This window comes from Cydia strobilella, chromosome 26 (assembly GCF_947568885.1).
Source record: "Cydia strobilella chromosome 26, ilCydStro3.1, whole genome shotgun sequence".
In the NCBI taxonomy this organism is placed as follows: domain Eukaryota; kingdom Metazoa; phylum Arthropoda; class Insecta; order Lepidoptera; family Tortricidae; genus Cydia; species Cydia strobilella.
Genome location: NC_086066.1, coordinates 3216367 through 3232454, shown reverse-complemented (window position 1 = coordinate 3232454; position 16088 = coordinate 3216367). Strand labels below are relative to the sequence as shown.

Here is a 16088-nt window from a genome sequence, read left to right as displayed (position 1 = left end):
ATAAGAGATCCGCCACTAGTGATATATATTGGCTGTCTAGGTATAGTTCACAAATATGTGTCGTTCCGTATAAAAAGGACCTTTATGGCGTTTGGCGCTTTTGTTATCGATACTCTACAAAAGGAATGTAAGCAACTGAATGACTATTTTTATACGGAACACACATCACCGAACCAGACTCCACCATACACAAGCTCATTTTTTTAAACTATAAATTTATATATAGCCTGAATCTGTGATTCCGAAAAACTTATGATCAGCAAAAGCTACCTGAATTACTGAAAAAAAAAAACAACTAGTGTGTGGTGTGCCTAATAAGTACCTAATTTATTCCATCTCTTTCATTTCTCTATTTAAAAAAATGAGCGAAAGAAACGGACGAAAAAGTTTTTCAGTCGTTGCAGACATTATTTATAGGTTATATACGTAATATATTTAATGATGCTGCAAAGACCAAATGGAAAGGAATTATATTCCACAAACAACATTCATTACAAATATTATCTAACGCGGATATACGTAGTCATTAACATAACATACATATCATAATTATAAATTCTTTACTCTAAAATAAGAATAAACCTTAAAATAGAGCTTTTAAAAAGTTGACGCGTAAATATATGCTAAGATCACACGAGAGTCAAATAAATTTAATGATGCTTTGTTCAAACTAAATACAATGATTACTATTATAAAATTACGAATTTATTTGTTCAACAAACATAACTAATGGGTTATCAATTGTAAAATTAGTAAATTATGATACAAGTGCGAATAATAGGAAATTCGCAATGAGTGGCAATAAATTGAAACACGACAATTACGTATTTGCACATGTATCGTACAACATATGGCCGTTTAAATTTTCCACATAAATACGTAATGTGCTAATTATCGCACTAGTGCGATAAAGTAGCACCATATGTACTGTAACCATAATGCTAAAATCAGTGCTCGAAAAGCGCGCCAAAATAGCACTCGTATTTTTTTTAAATAATAACGATGCAATGTTTGACCTTTTCAGCCAGAACATTGCCTACAATTTGATTGCAAAAGACACTAACACTAACACTTAGTTTTTAACCTTAATTGTTACTAACCGTTATGGGCCAGTGTTGTCTTAAATAAATAAATTGAATTGAATTGAAAAGAGGAAGTTGGTAGGAAATCGTACTCATATCTAATGGCTCGTCTACACAGCCCGGCGTAGGCCAGTCCAAGGACGCATTATGCGTTAGAGGGAGCAAGTGATATTGCTATCGCATTCCACCGCATAGCTGTGTCCCTTGGACTGACCTACGCTGGGCCATCGTGTAGCCATAAGGCGATAAACACATTCAGACGGCGATCTGCCGCAGTGAGAGGTGTATTTTAACAATCAGTAGGTACATCAGTAAAACGCGTCCATGCAAACATACTAAGGGCATGTAGGTGCCCCAGGCACAAGGGACGATGGATAATTACTTCTCTTCCTCGGTAAATGACGATGTGTGAATTATCTGTGGCATTCATAAAATACTCAAAACTAAGAATAATAAATAACAAAAATTTTTTATGACTTAAAAAAAAACTATAGAGAACACCCTTTTTGTTAGCAGAAAATAATTATATGATGTAGCAAAACTAGCATAGTTAATACTAATATTTGAGTTGAGCATACATACAAACATTAAATACTCCTGGATATTTAAAAACACTGTTTAATACTTTTATTAAAATCTATATCTATATATATCTATAATATTAACGAAGTTGTGATATAAGTACATTAGATACTATGTTTTTTGTACATTCTATTTCTGATCACATTAATGAGATGGGTTTACAAAATCTAATAATTCAAGTGTTCGTACCAAAACCACCAAGTCATACCCTTGATACGCTTAATTATCAAAGCCTCTATGCTTCTACAATATTCAAATTATAAGCGTTATCACATAGAAAACAAGTGCAAATTGGGCGACATGAACTAAATCTGAATAAACTGGTCATCTTGCCTGTGCTTTGGCTGTCATCGTCAAGGCCTGGCCGACCTGTACCCTGTCACCGGATGCAAAATCAAATTTGAATTCCTTCGGAGCTTCAAACAGCAGAATTATCGTACTTCCCATGTTGAACTGGCCAAATAACTCTCCCTTCTTGATCGGCAAGTCTCCTAAGTCAGCTTCATCGATTCTATTCCTCCCTCCCTTAGTATTTGTTCGTAACTCTGGATCAGCATAGATTTCTATGGAACCAACATTAGTCGCCCCTACTGCAGTCATACTGAAGAATCCGTGCTGCCATTTACCAACATACACGGCTCTTTCATTCATGGTGAAAAGCCCAGGGATGAGACGGGCCATCCAAGGATTTACAGACAAAAGTTTACCTGAGAAATGTCGCCGGAAATTTGCTGTCCAGTCACATGGTGAATGGAATCTATGATAGTCACCAGGAGCCAAATAAATAATACATTGGTGTAGAATATTATTCTTGTTAGACAACAGTGAGTTATAATAATCTTTGTCCTTCGATTTCGACCATTTATTTTCGCCTAAGAATTCTTCTAAACTATATGTTACCCCTTTAACTTGTTCTATCTTCTCAGTATCTGCTGGACCGCAGTTCAGGACTACGCCGTCGCAAGGGGACACGCACGGGACGGGAGAGATGATCCTCGCACCCTCGCGCAGCGGCCGAGCGAAAAACGCAGCCAAACTTTTGTAATATGCGAGATCAGGTACTGCCGCGTCGTTCAGATTCACGTTAAATACTCTAACGTACGTACCGTAGACGAAGCTGCGGAGCGACGTCGGCAGCTCGCAGGCCGCCAGGTGTCCCCATATCCGACTAGTTATACGAAACGGAAACATTTCGTAAAATTTGATTTCCACTTTCGACACTTCATAGTTAACGCTCGCGCGGATGTAGCACCAACCTACGTAAATAACGCTTCCGAGTGGCACCCACCGCGTAATTATAGCTCTCAAATTCATCCATTTATTCCGTTGGAACTGAGTCGCGTTCTTTGTTTGATTGTGCAGCGTCGATGTCTGCCGGAAAGGTCTGTGTGGACGCAAACGCTGCTTGAACATCGGGTTTATGACTGGAAGGCAGCTACGAATACGCGTGGGCGGAAACATGTTTGCTCACGCCTGCCTTCCGCCTGTTTTAAAATAAATTTGTTTATCTGATTATTTTCCCGAATTGATTTAATTGCGCAGACTAGAAAAGTCCGATAACGAGGGCCAAGGCCGGACAAAAAAAGTGTTGGGGCGTTTTGAAGCTAGCTTTTCTTTATCTTTAAACCATGTTAACAAAGTACTAACATGGCGCTAATAAAATATTCACACTGATAAACTAGAACAACACCGGACAATTTCTAGCAATTGTAACTATTGTAAGTCAATAAAGACGATTTATTAATGGATTACCATGATGTAAATATGAATTAGAACCAATTCTAATTAAGTTCCTTGTTCTGAAAATTACTTATAGCTTTAGGTTTCTGAACGTAAATGAGAGCTGTCAAAAGAAAGCTGTCCAGACAGGATGATCAAACGACCGATTGGATTTGGATTGGATCAAAAGAGTGTCAATCTGATTAGTAATATCTCTATCTCGCTCTCACCGCACCTTACGCACCGTGTTTGACTCCTTGGTGCGGTGCGGAAGTGTGATGGCTATTAATTTGGACTTGTTTAAATTTTAAAGGCACTCCAGACTACGCGGCGCGAAGCAGCGTACGAGAGTGTGTAGTCGATTTCGCTGATTTGCGAACGACCCCACACTCGCGTTCGCGGCTTCACGCCGCGATTCGCGCACGAGTGTGGAGGACCCTTAAGAGGCTGGTTTAAAGCGCCACAGACTACCGCACCGCACCGCAACCTTGGTGCGGTTGGTGCGGGTAACATATCTCTTTCTCGCTCTAACTTATAGCTGCGTCCGGCGACCATCTTACACACTATCGATACGTACGCCACACCGCACCAAGGTCGCGGTGCGGTGCGGTAGTCTGCCACGAATTTTAAATACATATTTGTTTTTGATAATTTCAGTAAATATAAATCTTAAATTTATTATATTTGCGTCATAGAAGGTTTAAAAGTTATTATACTACAGTCTGGCAAAAAAGAGTTGAAATTAAAAAGTGGCAACACTGTAGTGTCGTCCCTTTCAAATCAATGTAAGAAAAACGGGACGACACTACAGTGTTGCCGCTTTTTAATTTCTACTCTTTTTGCCAGGCTATAGATTACTGGGTTCATGATTTGCGTAAACCAGCAGAATATCACAACATTGTACGAAGTACCAACATTAAGAAATCACATCATGGATGGTGACATGCTTATTGCAAATTTTTACACTCTGTGTTGTACGATATGTATCTACTTAGTAATCTGTGGTACGATACGAATGACATTAATTACCATACATACGACTTGCTTGCGCGAGTAATTTGTAAAATTCTTAGTTTTCCCTCTTTATTATTTTGTTTTTATAATTAGTTTACAATTTCTATGTCCGAAAAGTGCAATGGAGTTAAATCACACAAGAGTGAAACAAAGGCTAGTCAACCGAAGAATGGTGTACGCCGATTTTCTATTGCCGACGCTTCGCAAGAAAGTGTCGCGATTAAAGATGTTTTCCTAGGTTTCGAGAAGAGCCCTGTAGTCACACTGACGCGGGCTGATATATCGCCGTATCTCAAGAGTATGAGACAGAAATACAGTGAGAAATTTGAATTGCAGAAGTGTTTATCGACGCTGGATTTGGCGGTGCATTCTAAGCGGCTGGGCGACAACTGCTCCGTCAGCGTTCTTCGCTACGACCTCAACGACCTCAAAATGGCCTTCCAAAAGGATCCTAACAATCCTATTTTTAATGCCACCAATATTGCTAATCTTAAATGTAAGATTTGCAAAAAAGTGTACTCGAGCGAGAAGAAGTTACAGAAGCATCAGGAGAACAAGCACATGCTCGTTTACAAGTCTAACGACAAGGCCCAGAAGCGGGTGTCGTTCTCGGACCAAGTGATAGTGCATGAGGTTAAGGAATATCACAAATGCAGGAAGTGCACCAAGATATTTGAGAAGTATAACCTCCTCAAACGCCATATGAAGCAAAGACACAAGAAACGTAAGTGTTACATTTGCAATTATTGTAACAAAAACTTTGTTGATAGGATGTTTTTTAAAGTGCATATAAAGTTGCACTGTGACATCTGTGGGGATCTCTCGCCCAACAGGTCTTCGTACATCGAGCACAGACGGAGAGTGTGCAAGGTGTTGAAGTTTCACAAGTGTAAGATTTGTGAGGAGTCATTTTTCAAGTTCATGGATTTGAAAGACCATAGTTACGATCATTTGCCGACAACTTTTGTCTGTGACATCTGTAAAGACCAATTTCAGTCTAAATGTGCTGTAGCACATCACATTTCATTCCTTCACTGTAAGACTCGCCCTAGGTCCTTGTACAGTATGCGTACACTGGGCAGTGAGAGATTATACTTGTGCAATTTTTGTGAAGAGAGCTCGGTAGAACGGGATGAAATAGAGAAACATGTAGCATTGTTGCCGGACTTAACAAACCGTGCCATGACAGGTTACAAGGACTACTATTTCTGTGATCAGTGTATGAAAAAGTTTGATGTTGAAACAGATATGCTTCAACACAAATGGACGCATTTCCTGAAGACCAGCGACAACTCCCAGCTGCGGCCAAACATTGTTAAGCCTAAAACGGACTTCCAGAGGTTTTACAAAGTAGACGAGGTCCCGGATCACATGCAGCCGCAAGTTATACTGGAACGGATTAAAGTAGGAGGGAAAGAGTTGACAAATTTCACTGACTTTGTGGACGTAAACTGCTTTGATGAGTACACAGGGGAGATAAAGAAACCTGTGGTCGACCCTGTGTCGAAGAAAACTATAATATCGAAACATCAGTGTCAGGTTCGTATTACCGACACTTGCGTAGAATCATCCCAAGTAATTTGCTTTGCTTTGGTTCTTTGTAGTAGATTGGGTTGATAACAAAAATAAGCTATGTTTCATACTAACCTCCTGATGACTGGCATCCTATACGTACTATCATAGAGTAACTTATACTAGAGCGGTACTGTCATAGTAAATTTTGTAACCCCAGTAAATTCACTGCCATCTGTCGACACACTTTAAAACTAAAAATGAAGATTTGTAAAAATACGATAAAATGTATTTAAATATGGATAAATGATTTTTTTATTTGCATTAATTATTTTTATGATTTTGACCCATGTTCTTTCACTGATATGCGTTTAAATTGTTAAATAACAAATGAAACCGTCAACGCCATCTATACGACAGTAGGCCAAAGCTAGTAGCACCCTCTGATCGAGAATCAAATTTTCTTGATTTTCGAGGCACGTTTTTTCCTTAGACTGTATCCATCTATTACGGAGTTATATCTATCTTTGATACTACATAGCCCAATTTAGATTTGACTCTTTGTCAACTTGATATCTAGTTGAAATCCAACTGGAAAATTAGTCTGGAAATCTACCCGTACCATACTAGTACTTGACACAGTCGAAACGTAGTCATCAGGAGACTGAAACTATTTTATTTACATTTTCATCTTAGAGGCACATATTATACATATAAACCTTCCTCTTGAATCAACTCTATCTATTAAAAAGAACCGCATCAAAATCCGTTGCATAGTTTTAAAGATCTAAGCATACATAGGGACAGACATCCATCCAGACAGCAGGAAGCGACTTTGTTTTATACTATGTATTATCTGGTTATTTAAAACGTTTCCAAATTACACTTACAATTAAATAAATAAAATAAAATGTTGATGGAACAGGAAATTTCACAGATAAATAATGGAAAAATTCCGTTTCTAAGTCATTAATTTCCAAGTGATGCTTAATGCACAGTCAACTAGTACTTCTTTCCATGAAATGATTAAAAAGAACCATTTTTTTGAATAGACTTATATTGACCGGGATATAGACCGTGATTACCTTTTGTATTATTTGTGAGCTCCCGATATTTCGACGCAGTTACATGCACCATGTTCACAGGTGAGGTAATCACGGTCTATATCCCGGTCAATATAAATCTAGTGAAACTAACCGTGAATCATTCAAAACTCTAATCATTTTTTTAATGTTAAGGACTTCTTAAAGAAATACTGATAATTTCTGATTTCACACAACGTTTCTGAAGGCATTTAAATTAAAAATTAACGTCATCAGCATTAAATTGAGGTCACTAAGCAGTTTATGCAAACATTGCAAATTAGGTTATACATGCTAATTATTACCTATCAGTTTTAGCCTATGAAAGCATATTATTAGAAGCTATTATAACACTTTAAACTCTCCTGTTTTGTACCCATATTTAATGATATGAACGGGTGATACAGCTTGGCGTAACCCAGCTGAAACGTCCGATTTAACGTAAAAATAAAGAAATTATTTCCCAGTAGATCCCTTCATATTCATTAAGTATTATATTTAATTTAAAGTAAACCAAATTGTCAGAAATATGTTGCTAAATATCTATCGTTCCATGTATTCAAATAAATCTGAATCCCTTCGAAAGTCGAGTTATTCCGAAAATCACTAATAATTTCATCATATGATTGTCCATATTCGGAATCTACATTTGCAGGTGATTCAGACTTTCCTGAATACACATTACATACATACAAATTGATTGCTATGCACATTTTTTTTGCTTTGCAATTCTGTTGCTCTAAGTATTTACTTAAATTTTGTTTACAATTGATTGTGATTTCTGTTTGTAACATTAAAATTTGTAACAAAGGAAACTTTGAAAATTTTGTTATATTGTAATTAATAGAAACCCCGCTAGCAGGGTGATGAAAAAAGGTTGATGGGGGATATGAAAATATGGAACACTGAGTAAGGGCCACTTGTACCATCCCACTAACCCGGGGTTAACAGGTTAAATCTGGAGTTACCATGGTTACAAGTACAATTTGACACTGGATTAACGGTTATCATTAACCGGTTAACCCCGGGTTAGTGGGATGATGCAAATGGCGCTTAACAGCATTGGCCGAAAATCTATAACAAACAGAATAGAAAGATTAGAAAGCCGACAAAGATAGCTGTACTACAAAAATGTGTAGTTATTGCTTTGCAATACCAAAGATAGATATAACTCCGTAATAGATGGAAACAGTCTAAGGAAAAAACGTGCCTCGAAAATCAAGAAAATTTGATTCTCGTTCAGAGGGCGCTACTAGCTTTGGCCGACTGTCGTATAGAGGGCGTTGACGGTTTCGTTTGTTATTTAACAATTTTAACGCATATCAGTGAAAGAACATGGGTCAAAATCGTAAAAATAATTAATGCCAATAAAAAAAATCATTTATCCATATTTAAATACAATTTATCGTATTTTTATAAATCTTCATTTTTAGTTTTAAAGTGTGTCGACAGATGGCAGTGAATTTACTAAGGTTACAAAATTTACTATGACAGTACCGCTCTAGTATAAGTTACTCTATGGCAATACTAAATATTATATAAAATATTCCATATATTTCCCACTAGAGAAACCTTTTGTATGTGACACACATTTGTATCCTCACTACAATCCATGTAGATGTAGTGTAGGGACGCCTGGCCGGAAACAGGCGGGCTGTTGATCATTGTTGCATCCATTCAGCCCAATTCCCTGGAGTTGGAGCTGCAGGTTACTGTCCCGGCGGCTTCTACACTATCCTCATCAATTCTTCATGTATAACAGAAGGACATCCTTAAGTTCAACATCCTTTAATTCACTCTCATCTAATTTATCTCTACCAAATGCATTATATTATATCTTGCTGCCAATACAATCCTTACACTGCTGCCCATGCCATGTTTTCTTGTATTTTTTCTCATATTTTATAGCCAATATGTTGAAGTATTTTGTGTCTACACATCTTTTTTTACTTGTTTTGATTTATTTCACACATGTAGCAATTTGCGTCGATTTTCAGATTATACTTTACAAAATTGCCTCTGAAAGCTAAACTAGATGGCACTGTATGGCGGTGCTTTGGTTATCAATAGTTGATGTTTTACAATTCAGTTATCACAAAAAATATGGCGTACAGCGCCATCTAGTTTAGCTGTCAAACTCGGCATGGTTTTTTTTCTACTTTGCCTTTCTACAGTCATAGGGTAAAATCTGTACTCGCATTTTAATCCAATGTGCTTTGCACGCGTGGGTTCGAATCCCATCCTCGTCGCCAGAATGTTACGTACGTGTGCTGGCTTGCTAGCTAGAACCGAATTCGGGGTACCCGCATATCTTATCTACCCCCATGTCAATAAATGTGCCGTTTTCAATCAAAAGGTACCACATTGTCGCTTGCCATAACGACGCTCTGACAGGTTATTTGTATAAAGATACAATCCAATTTCGTCCTAATGGTAAGCAACAATGTGGTACCTTCTGATTGAAAACGTCACATATAACATCAACCATTATTTATTTCAGACATGTGGAAAATACTATTCCACTAACTATTGCCTCAACCGCCACATAGTCACCCAGCACTCGGACTACGAGAACCTCAAGTGCAAAGTCTGCGAAGAGACCTTCGTCTGGCCATCGCTCCTCCACAACCACAAATGCATCCGTCTCAACCTGCCCGAGATACCATTCGACGATGCCAGACCCGAGATACACTTCGACAACTTAAACGAGATACAGCTCGATGACTTGCCGATTACTGATGATGATTATATACATACAGTGGACTTTGAGATACCTGCCCCGGTGGTTGAGCTAACGGAGTATAATTGGGGGCCGAGTCAGAATATACAGAACTGTTATAGCGGGTGCAAGATTGTGATGCAGGAGGTACCCATTGAGTTTTAAGCAGGTTTGCTAATTATAATATGAGTAGTCTAAGAAAAAATCGTGCTCAAGCTTCGCAGCTAAAGTAGATAGCGCGGTCCAAGTTTTGCTGTAGACTCCATCTAAACTAACTCTGTACCAACTTTAATAGAACAAATTATGGAAGTATCATTATGAATGACGTAGTTTCATAGAAATTACGACACTAGCACACTTTGTTATTACAATTGTAGTGTTATCGTGATCCGGCACTAACTGAATTATTAAACATAAACTTTTGACAATGGGGTTGGCAACTGTCAAAGGTTTGCAGAGATGGCGCCATCATAGCTTGCCCCTTTTTCTATGAGATTTGGATTAAACGGCTGGCATCCAGGGCATTAAAAAAACAAAAATTTGACACAATTCTAGGGTTTGACCGGGCAAGCTATGCTGGCGCCATCTGCTAATTATTTCAACCGGCGAACCCCATTATGATTAACGCAAGTACGGAGTCATGCAGCGCCATCTACATTAGATGTCAAATTCGAATCACGAGTTATTTTTAAGCTTTACTCATATTTTAAAATCAATGTATCTTTGGTTTTAATTTAAGTGTTAATGTATATTGTGTAATATATGATATACTTATGTGGTGCACATCAGATTATGACGAAGTTAGTACCTACGTTGTTTAATTAATATATAAATTTTGCGGGTAGTTACGCGGGTGGAAACACTTAGCACCATTGACGTATATCTAAGGACAGGCCTTACGGGCAATAAGAATGGGGCCAGTACAGTCGTGCCGCACACGAATTCGAGGCAATCGTGCATTCTTACGCCACAACGCGATTGGTTGATGAGTTCATCACACGCGCGCGATGGTCGCAAGTGTCGCAACTAGTTGCGTAGACTGCACGATTGGCTCAAATTCGTGAACACCGCTGAACTAGCACCATTCTTAGATTTCTAAGTGCCCGTAAGGCCCGTCCTTCTTCTTCTTCTTTTTATAGGGGCTATGTAAGGCTCCAGAGCCTATGTATCACTGCGACCATCTCTGATCTATTGTGATCGCCACCTACTACAACTCTCGATCCAAACCTGCAACTTCAAACAGCTGCAGGATCTTTTTGATTTCGAGAGACTTTAACTCCTCCGGGCGCAATATATGTCCACCCAGGATCAAGTCTCGAGTGCGCATTAGGCAGGGGCACTCTGTGAGGATGTGTAGGGGCGTCTCCTCTGCCTCCATACAGAGTCTGCACCGCCCCATGTCACGTTTCCCCATAGTGTGCATGTGCTTATTTAGGCCGCAGTGCCCGGTAAGCACCCTAACCAAGTTGCGCAGTTGGTTCCTAGGCAGCGCCCGTCCTTAGATATACGTCAATGCTTAGCACTTATTGGATGGACAGGTGGAGAGGGTAGACCCCCAGCCGAATGGCTTCTGAAAACCTCACCGATTGCGATTTGATTGGCAATACATTGCGGCATTTGATCCATCGATTAAATTCGTTACTCCTACTTAGCCGTTTATTATCTAAAATCGTAAACCATTTGTTGCAAGATCTGTAGAATTATTAACCTTTCCCAAAACTTCGCCCAGCGTGCGAAACTCCTCGCTTCGGGTAAACTCGGCTCCGTTCGGCTCAGCATTGCTCCGAGCAATTATTAGGGTTGGCACAACATGACGTCCATTTGCGTGCACGACCACAGATAAGATACTGACTTTAATTTCGACAACCCTAAATAGCCGAAAGGGATAGTGCCGTATATTAGAAAGGGATATCATATTCGACCCTGAACCGCTGTCAAACTTCGCTTTTGTAGAAAGTTTCCTTTCTGTACTTCTTCTTCGCCTAGCCTTTTCCCATATCATTTGGGGTCGGCTCTCCTCGTCATTCATCGCCAGGCGTATCTGTTCTGGGTCGTCGAGACATCTACTTGGGCTTTCTTAAGGTCTTTGTTAATGACGGATATCCAAGTCGTAAGGCGTCTAACCTCTGCCCGATCTTTTGGAGCCGATTTGATGTTAAGGACTTGTCTAGTCATGTGATCTTCCGGCCTCCTCATGACATGGCCATACCACTTTAAGCGCGATTCGGAGAGCTTATCTTTTATTGGCCGGATCTTAAAGCTGCCGCGGATGTGCTCATTTCTCACCCTGTCGAGTAGAGTGACACCTCCTGCCCACCTCAACATCTTCATTTCGGTTGTGTGCAGTTTTGTGGTATGGACCTTCTTCAAAGGCCAACATTCAGCGCCGTATTTAGGTGAGTGCCGGTCTGATTGCGGACTTGTACACCTTTCCCTTCACACGCACCGGCATTCTGCTGTCGCATAGCACACCCGATAGTTCTCGCCACTTCATCCACCCCGTGCTGATGCGGTGAGCTAAGTCAGCGTCAATGGTACCGTCATTGGCTACAACCAGGGACCGGACAACCCTTTCCGCGATAAAACCCTTTCAATGGGCGACACTTAAACACGGCTAACACATTGAAAGACTTTCCCTTTTGAACTGCAAGCCCATTCATACCCTTACCTTTGTCTAACCCTTACCGAAAAGCTAACCAAAAATAAGGCTAGCTCTTAATAAGGGTTACCCTTATCTTTAAGCGCTTTTTATAAAGGTTTCCCTTTGCGTGAAAGAGACAGGATTAGTATATATCTACGGTAGTGTATGAAAAGGAAAGAAAATACGTGCCTAGTCAAAGAACGCCGCCGTTGCCGCCGACGATCGCTCGGATTCGAAGTAATGTGTGCTTTATGAACAAGGTAGACGACTTAAATTAGCACGCTTATATGCTAAAAGGGAAGCCCTTTATAAGGCTAACCCTTATAAGCAATATGCAAGGTGTTGGTAAGCGGATGATAAGGGTTTTGTAAGGGTATTTGGGCTACCGATTACTCAAATGTGGTTACCCTTATATAAAGGGTTTTTAAAACCAAAACAAAGGGTTTCGTCTGGCAAAGGGTATGGTGAGTTAAGCCTTATGCAATACCCTTATAAAACCCCGATAAGGGATAGCGGGCCGGTCCCTGGCTACAACCGATCCAAGGTATTTAAATTGGCTGACTTCCCGTAGCTGATGGATTTGCAGTTTAACCGGATTGTACTGCTGGTTGGATTCCGAGTAGCAGCAGCGCATGTACTCCGTCTTCTGCCGACTTATTTTTAGTCCGCCTGGCTCAATAGCGGCTCTCCATACTTCAAGGGATTCTTCCAGGTCATCGAGGTTATCACTGATAAGAACGACATCGTCCGCATACAGTAGGTCCCAAGGTGGTGTCTTCTGTAGATATGCCGTTAGGTGGTCCATTACTATGTTGAACAACAGTGGGCTCAAAGCCGATCCTTGGTGTACACCTACTCCTACTTGAAAGTCGTCGCTTACTCCCGCTGGATTCCTCACTTTTGTATGGACATCCGTGTACATATCAGTGACAACTTGGATGTAGAGTTCAGGTACCAATTGCGCGCGGAGTGACTGCCAGATTGGCTGTCGTGGGACTCTGTCAAAGGCCTTTTCAAGGTCTATAAAGGCAAGATAAAGGTCCTTCTGTACGGTAGTATTATTTATTCTGTGGTCCAGTTCAATTTCTACTCGCGTGATACTGCTCAAGATTTTCGTCTATTATCGCCTGCCATTCAAATTTTTTTACTTTTAGATTTATTATGATTACATTGACTACTAAGCAACTGTTTAAGTATTTATGAAGTTTGTCAAGATTGTGTTATGATTTTATTATTTGGTATAGTCTGATTTAAAATTTACCAATAATCACCATTCCGTATGTATTTATCGTGTATATTTCATATCCTCCTAAGGCCCAAGTCCTAGAGTTAGACCAAGGAAAGTCTGCAGCGATTTTGACCGCACACGCAGTGCGAGTGTTATTTATACGTCATAATTTCATAGAAGTTTGACGTTTAATATAACACCTGCACTGCGTGTGCTGTCAAAATCTCTGCAGACTTTCCTTGGTTTGACTACCTATAGTCCTATCTTTAGTTCGATGAAATTTAAATCCTATACAATGAGGGCTATCGTTTTTTTGCTCACCAGTTACCAGTTGGCGCCTCTGTTGATGGTGGTCCAAAAGACTAAAGAACAGCTGTCAGTCATTGAAGTGACATTTGACATTTCGAACTATGGAAAAAACCACCATCTACACTAGCGCCCCTAGCGGCGAATTCATACGCGTTAGCCCTCATTGGAACAGTCGCATTTGCTTTGTTTCATTTAAATTTCCAACAACGCAAAATCAACTGTATTTTCTACACTATAGGCTCAAATTTCAATGGCAAATTTTGGATGGTTCATTTGTATGGCTGGGCTTAAGGAGGATATGGCATTTATATACAGTGCTGAGAGAGGTGAGGTGAAAGGGGTTGGGGGGGGCACCAATTTTAGTGTCTAGCCATAGTAGTTGCAGCGCACCGCTACGGAACGGACGGCTGCTTGCGCTTGCGCCACCTAAGTCATATCTGTCGTAATAGACGCGTTTTGTTAGAGAGTGGACCTTCTGTACCAAGTACTATTATTTATTCTGTGTCAGAGTAAATAACCATAGTACATTTAGACTATACACAGTATTTTGAAAAGTTGTGTACTTACTTATGAGTAAATGATGTATGACATGTATGTAAAAATACATTTACTCATTTCGCAAGTTTTTTTTATGATTGTAAGAAAAAGGTAAATTTAAGAAATAAACCATGATCTGCTTCATAAATTTGTTATTTTGTTTTTCATTGTCTGTATTTTTAATATATTGATCATCTTATACTAGTACTATTTATAATTTAATTCTGTGACCTTACTTTATTCAGTCGTACTAATTGGCAGTCTGGCATCCTAACAACTGTCCGCGCGCGAATTCCGTGCACGGCTGAGGAATGATAGGAATGTTGGGCGTCATGACAGAGTGATGATGGTGACTGGTGTCATTTTGTACGTACGAGCGCGGCGCACACCCCCACTTCCTCGACCTCCGAATGCACGGAATTGGCGCGCGGACAGTAGGCTCCTCAAAATGTGTTCCTAAGGCGGTTACACATTTAGGATTCTGAATTAAGTAAGATGTGTGAAGCGCTTAACTTATATCGTATATAAGGCGGCCTTAACACGCCTTTCCAGTGTGCAAGCAGGACGTCGCTATATACTTACATAGTGCTGTCTCGCTCGCACACCAGAGCAGCGTGGGGATCCGCACCAGTGCGATAACCGCTTAAATACTTACCTTAGAATTCCTATTAGTTTCAAAAGTCAAAATTGTCCAGAATATTGTGATCCTTTTTTTTTTGTAAATCCTATATCCTAATTAATCTAGTTTAAGGATATTATAGTTAGAGTATAGAGTACATAATTAGGATATAGTAGTATATAATACATATTAACATTAAGCATTACTAATTTAAGAAAATGTCGCGTTTTCGTCGGCTAAAATGTAAATACGATAGCTTCGGTGAAACAATCATAAGATCATAAATATGTATATGTAGTAGTTTCTTAAAATAGACCAAGAAATACTAAACAGCATGAAGTACTCAATTTTGGGAACAAATCAAATTATTTTATTAAATATTTTGATTTGTTTTTTTAAGTAGTCACACTACTATATAAAAAACATTTTATAGCAGGAAGTAGTGAAAAAAAAAGGTTTCTAATCATATTTGCGGCTACTATATTTTGCACTACTTCAGATTGCTAGTGTTCTTTAGTCTGTGGTTACGTTATACTCTTTGGCATCACCAATTTGGCAATGAGGTTGGCAACTGTCAAAGGCATAAATGGTGTCAGCATAGGTTCCCCTGTGGTCTTCCGGTTCGAGCGCCATCTTGATAGTTAGCATCGTGATTAATTACTTTGTTTTTTGCTCATTAATATTGTTTAAAGTGTAATATCGATAGCTTATTATACAGTAAACTAATGTGGTAGTGTGCAGTGAATGGAGAATTAATTTTGAAGCGCATTTAACCACCATCTTGGAGTTAACGGCCGGTAGTCCACGTGCTTCTTGTAAAGTCTAGCTATCGATTTACAAGAGCTAAAAAATCACCGTACACTGTCTTGTACAACCGTACAATTTTTGTTGTTTTTAAACCTCTTAATACCTTGATACTGGCGAAATAGTCCCACTGGGCTGAAGCCATAATTTTAAAAGAAGAAGAAGAAGAAGGTTCCCCTGTCTCTAGTTTTGTTCTATGAGGTTTGGCTTAAACAGCTGGCATCCACACAATTCTAGGGA

General features: G+C 39.5%; 2 protein-coding genes across 3 annotated transcripts; one reads left to right on the top strand and one right to left on the bottom strand.

Annotated features, from left to right (window-relative positions):
• Positions 1-1689: 1689 nt before the first annotated feature.
• Positions 1690-3265, bottom strand: LOC134753113 (phosphatidylserine decarboxylase proenzyme, mitochondrial). The gene has a single exon (XM_063688883.1). The coding sequence runs from the start codon at positions 3123-3125 to the stop codon at positions 1989-1991; it is 1137 nt and encodes a 378-aa protein (XP_063544953.1). The 5' UTR covers positions 3126-3265; the 3' UTR covers positions 1690-1988.
• Positions 3266-4417: 1152 nt separating this feature from the next.
• LOC134753112 (zinc finger protein 62-like) lies at positions 4418-11644 on the top strand. Of its 2 annotated transcripts, XM_063688882.1 has the most exons (3): positions 4419-5121; positions 5644-5936; positions 9492-11643. In XM_063688882.1, the coding sequence occupies exons 1-3, from the start codon at positions 4503-4505 to the stop codon at positions 9873-9875; spliced, it is 1296 nt and encodes a 431-aa protein (XP_063544952.1). In that variant the 5' UTR covers positions 4419-4502; the 3' UTR covers positions 9876-11643. The 2 variants fall into 2 exon arrangements, with proteins under 2 accessions (XP_063544951.1, XP_063544952.1); XM_063688881.1 differs by having other exon boundaries at positions 4418-5936; positions 9492-11644.
• The last annotated feature ends 4444 nt before the right edge of the window (positions 11645-16088 follow it).